General features: G+C 38.4%; 1 protein-coding gene across 1 annotated transcript; it reads right to left on the reverse strand.

Moving 5' to 3' along the window:
- Nucleotides 1–259: 259 nt before the first annotated feature.
- LOC127259528 (uncharacterized) lies at nucleotides 260–5,137 on the reverse strand. The gene is made up of 7 exons (XM_051286907.1): nucleotides 4,196–5,137; nucleotides 3,581–4,141; nucleotides 2,859–3,109; nucleotides 1,782–2,429; nucleotides 878–1,649; nucleotides 598–724; nucleotides 260–540 (listed from the first exon to the last, which is right to left on the reverse strand). Exons 1-7 carry the CDS (start codon nucleotides 5,135–5,137, stop codon nucleotides 260–262), a joined length of 3,582 nt encoding a protein of 1,193 aa, XP_051142864.1.
- Between the last annotated feature and the right edge of the window lie 2,899 nt (nucleotides 5,138–8,036).

An 8,036-nucleotide genomic window follows, 5' to 3' on the forward strand; every position in this document is an offset into this window, starting at 1 on the left:
CTCTTTGTGGAATAAATAATCTTACAATGATAATCATGGGTCCTTTTATAGAGGAACCATGGAAATTTAAAAAAACAAGAAAGTACACTCTTAAAGGAAATAAAATCATATGGGGAATAGTTATTATAATTAGCCTTATTTAGTATTATTGACCCATAATTCATGGCAATCCCATGATTATTGGTAATCCCTTGATCTATGGAATTCCTTCATTCATGGGATATTGATTCATGGGATCCCTTCAATTAGGGATAGTAATTTAGGGGAGGTCCAATGCCTTGTAAGGTGCTCCTGGCCTTATGGTCCTTGGGACTTGTGATCCAATTTCCAGAAGAATGCATGGTTTATTTTGATCGTCGTTGTAGAGTTCAGCAGTGGCATCCATTTGAAGTTTGGCACACTTTGTTATTGCCAATTGAAATTTACGGGTTCGGCTCCTAGTGATTGGTCCAGGAGGAATTATGATTGGGTCCAATTCCGTCATGATGGTCACATCATCCCCCCTTTCTTGAAAAGGTTGTCCCATCAACCTCTCGTCACCTACATCAAATGGAGACAAGTCAGAAACATTAAATGTAGCATGGACATTATACTCACCTGGGAGGTCTAGTTTGTAGGCATTATCGTTGATGCGTTCAACGACTTGAAAGGGACCATCGCCTCGTGGGGACAACTTAGACTTGCGTTGTGCCGGAAATCTCTCTTTTCGTAAGTGAAGCCACACCCAATCACCGGGTTGGAAGACAATCTTCTTTCTGTGACGATTAGCAGCTTTTGCATTCCGCGCATTGGTAGCGTCAATTTCCTTTTGTACTGTCTTATGAAGCTCCTGAATCTTTTGTGCCCGATCCCTGAAATAAACATTTTGTCGCTCACTACATGGTAGTGGCAATAGGTCAACTGGAGAAAGTGGGTTGAAGCCGTACACTACTTCAAAAAGGGACATGTTAGTAGCACTATGGATAGCACGATTATATGCAAACTCAACATGAGGGAGACAACTTTCCCAACTACGCAAATTCTTTTTGATAATACACCTAAGGAGAGTGCCTAGGGTGCGATTTGTTACTTCCGTTTGACCATCTGTTTGTGGGTGATATGAGGTAGAAAAGAGAAGTTTTGTCCCTAATTTTCCCCAAAAGTTTTTCCAGAAAAAGCTTAAGAATTTAGTGTCCCTATCAGATACAATCGTACGGGGAATTCCATGCATTCTAACTACTTCTTTGAAAAACAAATTAGCAATATGCATTGCGTCATTCGTCTTATTGCAAGGAATAAAGTGGGACATTTTTGAAAACCTATCGACAACAACCATGATATAGTCCTTACCTCCTTTTGTACGAGGTAGCCCCAAAATGAAGTCCATACTCAAATCTACCCAAGGTGTGTCGGGTGTAGGCAGGGGCTTATATAAACCATGTGGTAGCATTGTGGATTTGGCTTGTCTACATGTAATGCAACGTGTAATGTGTTGTTCCACGTCCGCACGCATCCTTGGCCAATAAAATTTTTCCTGCAAAAGTTTAAGAGTTTTGGTGGCTCCAAAATGCCCCATGAGTCCACCTTCATGGACTTCGTGAGTTAAAACAGTTCGAATAGAACCTTGTGGAATACACAACTGGTTAGCCTTATACAAATAGCCCTCATGTAAATAGAAATCTTTAAATCCAGTGTTGGCACACTTATTGAAGATGTCAGAAAAATCTTTGTCATTTGCATACAATGATTTTACCTGTGAAAACCCTAGCAATTGAGAAGTCAAAATAGTAAGAATGTGAGTGCGCCTAGAAAATGCGTCAGCTACGACATTATCCTTTCCCTTCTTATACTTTATCACATAAGGGAATGTATCAACAAAAGAAATCCATCTGGCATGCCTCTTATTTAATTTAGCTTGAGTTTTTATATGCTTAAGGGACTCGTGATCTGAGTGGATAACAAATTCCTTTGGCAAAAGATAATGCTGCCATACCTGAAGTGCACGAACCAAGGCATATAACTCCTTGTCGTAAGTTGGGTAGTTCAAGGCTGCGCCACCTAGCTTCTCGCTGAAGTATGCAATAGGTTGGCGATTTTGCATTAGAACGGCTCCAATACCCACACCTGAAGCATCACATTCAAGTTCAAATGTTAGTTCAAAGTTCGGGAGTTTAAGAATTGGGGCATGAGTTAACAAATATTTCAGCTTGTCGAAGGCTTGTTGTTGCGCTTCTCCCCAACTAAACAGTTCATCCTTGCGAATAACAGCAGTGAGAGGGGCTGCAATAGTACTGAAATCACGAATAAACCTTCGGTAGAATCCCGCCAAGCCATGGAAACTACGAACTTCACGAACAGTAGTAGGGACAGGCCACTCCTGGATGGCTCTGATCTTCTCCTCATCGACTTGTATTCCCTGTGCGCTAACAACATAGCCAAGGAATAGACAACTAGAAACACAAAATGCACATTTTTCAACATTTGCATAAAGTTTGTTCTGCCGCAATAAAGTGAACACTTCTCTCACATGCTCAATGTGTGCAGATAAGTCCTTACTATAGATCAAGATGTCATCAAAGTAAACAACCACAAACCTTCCTATGCAAGGTCTAAGAACATGATTCATCAATCTCATAAAGGTACTAGGGGCATTAGTTAAGCCAAAAGGCATGACAGTCCACTCATACAGCCCTAGCTTAGTTTTGAAAGCAGTTTTCCACTCATCTCCTTCTCTCATTCTTATCTGATGGTAACCACTTTTAAGATCAATTTTTGTAAAAAGAGCAGCACCCTGAAGTTCATCAAGCATATCATCTAATCTAGGAATAGGATGTCTATACTTAATAGTAATTGCATTTATTGCTCTACAATCTACACACATACGCCACTTACCATCCTTCTTTGGAACGAGGAGTACCGGTACAGAACATGGACTAAGGCTCTCACGCACCCAGCCTTTATCTAACAAGTCTTGGATTTGCCTTTGGATCTCTTTGGTCTCATCTGGGTTGGCCCTATATGCCGGCCTATTTGGCAATTGAGCGCCAGGTATGAAATCAATCTGATGCTCAATACCACGGATTGGGGGCAACTCGCTTGGTAGTTCCTTGGGTAGTACATCAGAAAATTCCTGCAAAATAGGATAGAACTCTGGAGGCAGGTTAGATTGCAAATCGTAAGCTGTAAGAAGATTAAACTTACAAAGCAAAATGTAAATCCTATCACTCTCATCCTCTCCAATGGATCTAATATCCTTTCGAGTGAGAAATATGGCCTGGTCACTGTTCCTCCCCATTTGGGAAAGGGTATCTTTGGTAGGTACTCCCTTACTTTTCTCTCGTTTTTCTGAGGGGATCACTCTTGGAACTCGCGATGGAGCGGTCATAGACGAACTTGCCATGGAATTTATGTCTGCCTCTCGTATGGAGCTTTGAGTTCCCGCTAATTTTGAGACGTTCTCCATAGCCATCATTTCTTGAACATGGTTTTTTTGTATCACTTCCTGATCCATGTGGGCTTCTTGGGGGGTAAGGGGAGTCAAAGTGATCTTTTTGCCCTCATGTGTGAGCGTAAAAGTATTTTCCTTCCCAAAGTAGGTGACATTGCGATCAAATTGCCAAGGCCGTCCAAGTAGTATGTGGCAAGCCTGCATTGGCACAACATCGCATACAACCTGGTCCATATAACCACGAATTCGGAAGGTTACCTCAACTTGTTTATTTACTCGTAGTTCCCCATTATTGGTCAACCACTGCAATCGATAGGGTCGCGGATGGGGCTTGGTGACAAGGTTCAACTTTTTGACCAACGTCTCACTAACCACATTGGTGCAGCTTCCGTTATCAATTATCATGCTGCAAATCTTGCCTTCGATTTTGCAACGACAGTGGAAGATGTTCTCTCTTTGCATTTGGGTTGGTTCCTCCTTTTGAAATGTACTAAGAGACCGCAGAGTTACCACCGTGATTTTGGAGTATTCATCATCTTCTTCAACAATACTTTCCTCACATTCAAGAATTTGCTCACCATCTACATCTCCTTCATCGTCGGTGACGACTTCACCCGCATCCGTCAAGATCATGGCCTTCTTGTTCGGGCACTCAAAGGCAGAGTGCCCTTTCCCTTGACACCGAAAACAGGTAATTTCACGGTTTCGGGGATTCTTGCCATGGACATATTCCTTTTGTGGGTTTCGAGTTGTGCCAACATGCGCAACACTTTTTCCCTTGTCAACATTAGAAAATTTATTGACGTTAGTATTGGGGATACCTCGGGGCTCCAGGATAGTTTGGGTAGACCGAGGTGGTGGTCGATTGAAAGAATCCGCTCGCCCCTTTCGCTTGCGTTGTTTCTCCAATAAAATCGCACGTTGGAGCAATTCCGACAAGTCAACATACGGGTGTAGCTCTAGAGTATCCCTCAAATCTCGGTTGATTCCACTCATAAATCGAGCCATGGTTGCTTCAGGATCCTCCACAATATCAGCCCGCATCATGGCTGTCTCAAGCTCTTTGTAATACTCCTCTACACTTCTATTACCTTGAGACATTTGTTGAACTCGTTCGTGCAGCTCCCTCCTATACCAGGATGGTACGAATCGTTTCCTCAGAGCCTTTTTGAGCCCATCCCATGTGGTGATCCGCGCCTTCCCTTCTCGCCTTCGTTTCGTACTTAGTTGCTCCCACCAATTAAGGGCATAGTGGGTGAACTCCATTACAGCAATTCTCGTCCATTGCTCATCATCATATGTAGAGCAATCTCGAATCAACTCCATCTTCTTCTCCCAATCAAGATAAACATCCGGGTCAGAATTCCCATTGAAAGAAGGAATGCTGAACTTCAAGTTCCTCATAGGATCTTGATTTCGGTTGTCTCTATTTGGAGGGGGTGGCTCCCATTCTTCATCAAAATTTTCAGAAGCGTCTTCCCTACCTCGGTATATAGGATTCCGCCTTGCCGATCGACTAGCGTCGGGGGCGGGTCGGCCCTGCTGTCGCTCAGTTGTCAATTCCCGAATAGATTGAGCAAGATCAGCCAACATTGAGTGTACGGTGTCCATCTCGTCAGTAAGTTGCTTCGTGAATCGTGCTTCCAATGCTTTGGATAGCGCTGCGATTTGAGGATTAGGGCGCTCGTCTGGGTGTGCTTCACCTGCCATCAAAGAAAAAATGTAAAATAACAAGGGTATATCCTCACACAGGTTTCTCCTCTCTTGAATCGCGCTCTCCGGTATGTAATGATCTCGCCACAAACACTTTTTCACTCCGCTCGTGTTTCACTCACTTAAATAAAACTGGTCAACGACCCAATGCAATTCCCAAATCAAGAAATTTCAAGTAAAAATCACAAGTAATTAGACCTTTAGATAATCGAATAAAAATAGGAGAAATATTATAAACATCTTTTTTTTTTTGAAAAGAAATGGATATGGATAATGGAAATGAAAATATTAAATAAAGAAAATTAAGAGAGAAAAAAAAATGTATGGAAAGAGAGAAAAGGGATAAGAATATATAGAAATATATTAATATTATGTAGAAAAGGAAACAAAATATTCTCAAGTCTTTTTTTTTTTTTAACTTTTTTGTTTTGTATTTTCTTTTTTTTTTCGGATTTTTATTTTTCGGATTTTTATTTTTCGGATTTTTTTTCTTTTTTTTTGTTTTTATTTTTTTTTTCAAATATGAACCGTGATATCAATCAAGAGATTGTATCAACTAGCTCTGATACCAGATGATGCGAACTTGCCAAGGATAACAGTTCGGATCGAATTCCACAAGAATAAGTAACAAGAATATTGTAGATTTGGATAGAGTAAGGGATGGATGGCTATATATATATATATATATCTATGGAGATAAACTGGACTCTCTTGAATTGAGAGATAGTCGGGAAGGCAACACGAGAGATCAAGCTCACGTATCACAATCCTCTAAACAAGCTGACAATACAAGCTAAGGCAAGAATAGTTCCAGTACTATTCGAGAGGCCACGACTTTTTTCAAATCACTCGAAACAACTCGATTTGGGGATATGAAGCTGTAACCGAATCACTCAAGATTACACTTCAAAAAGGCACAAGAATCGCTCTTGAAAAAAAACCAGTTTATAAAATCTCTTTGTGGAATGAATAATCTTACAATGATAATCATGGGTCCTTTTATAGAGGAACCATGGAAATTTAAAAAAAAAAAGAAAGTACACTCTTAAAGGAAATAAAATCATATGGGGAATAGTTATTATAATTAGCCTTATTTAGTATTATTGACCCATAATTCATGGCAATCCCATGATTATTGGTAATCCCTTGATCTATGGAATTCCTTCATTCAGGGGATATTGATTCATGGGATCCCTTCAATTAGGGATAGTAATTTAGGGGAGGTCCAATGCCTTGTAAGGTGCTCCTGGCCTTATGGTCCTTGGGACTTGTGATCCAATTTCCAGAAGAATGCATGGTTTATTTTGATCGTCGTTGTAGAGTTCAGCAGTGGCATCCATTTGAAGTTTGGCACACTTTGTTATTGCCAATTGAAATTTACGGGTTCGGCTCCTAGTGATTGGTCCAGGAGGAATTATGATTGGGTCCAATTCCGTCATGATGGTCACATCACTAGCTAAAACCGCCGGTGGTGTTACGTTCTAGAGAATAAAGGATTGAGTCGATCTCGACAATTTGTTGTTTATTTGTGAACTATCCAAGTAATACACGACTTTCTTGATCGGTTCTTTTGCTTAATTGACTTGTGCAATTCGCATTTTAAATTTGATGATTAAAAACTTCCTCGCTATTGAATTTGTCAGATAGCACGAATTACCCTTTCACATGATCATTGTTTAGCTATAGGCATATTCACGAAGGTTCCTATCTATCTCTAATTTTAGTTCCAAAGGTCTAATTTATTTTCGTTATTGACATCCATAATTAGAGCTGTCAAAATGAGTTAAAACCCATCAAGTTGGGCTCCGCTTCACTTTTAAAGATGGTTGAGTTGTAATATTTTAGGTCCGTTAAGTTGCGAGCTTAAACGAGTCAACCAACACATGCCGTGGGTTTTGAGTGAGTTAGCCCGCAGTTGACGGATTAGCCGACCAAGTAAATATAGTAGTAATAATAATTGTTTATATTGTAATATAGTATTTTTTCAGTCCCAATTTAAAATACTTATTTTTTTTACTATTTTCTTTTGTCTCACTAATATATATATTTATTATAGTAAAGGTAATTAGGCTTGTCAACAAGTCGGATCCGGTCCGGATCTTGCTGTTCTAGATTTGGTTTCGACCTCTCATTACAGTTTCCGAATCCGAAACTACAAAATCTTTGATCGAATTCGATCTCATCGTATCTGGTTCAGTTCAAATCTGGTTTTGATTTAAATATTCAACAAATTATGCTTGAATTTTGGTTCCAATCAATGCATAAACTTTATCACTATTTGAAAAAGAAAAATTAATAATTAAATTTAAGTAACATATTTATTCAATTTAAATAGTATAAAAAATTATGTTAATAACGTCATAATTCCAAGGAGAATTTAAAGTATCTAATATTATATACAGTTATATAAATATATTAATAAATTATAGATTATATGTATTATAGATTATATGTAAACATCCTGATTATATATTAATAAATTATAGCTTTTGCGTCGTTGTACTTAACATTAAAAATATTTTTATATTTGTATAATTTTTGGTACAAATATTCTTCTATTAGTATTATAAGACATGAAAGTATTTTTACATTTTTTTTTAATTTATACTATATTTTGATATAATAATTAATATTAAAAAATCAATACATAAAAAGTAAATAAAACTCTTAGAGTCGGACGGATGTAGTATCATTTTTTAATCTACTACAAATACGCAAATGTGTACTTTTGTCAGAGACAGAGACGGAGAAAATACATCTTTAACATTATATTTTGTAAGAATTTTTAAAAATATTTTATTTGAAATTAAATCAATGAATTCATTTATCAAAATATTTCACATTAGGTTAAATTAATTAACCAATATTGTCTGTGTTGTATTACTGCTTTTTTTTT

Source organism: Andrographis paniculata, unplaced genomic scaffold, assembly GCF_009805555.1.
Source record: "Andrographis paniculata isolate CXL003 unplaced genomic scaffold, ASM980555v1 Contig60END, whole genome shotgun sequence".
NCBI classification, from domain to species: domain Eukaryota; kingdom Viridiplantae; phylum Streptophyta; class Magnoliopsida; order Lamiales; family Acanthaceae; genus Andrographis; species Andrographis paniculata.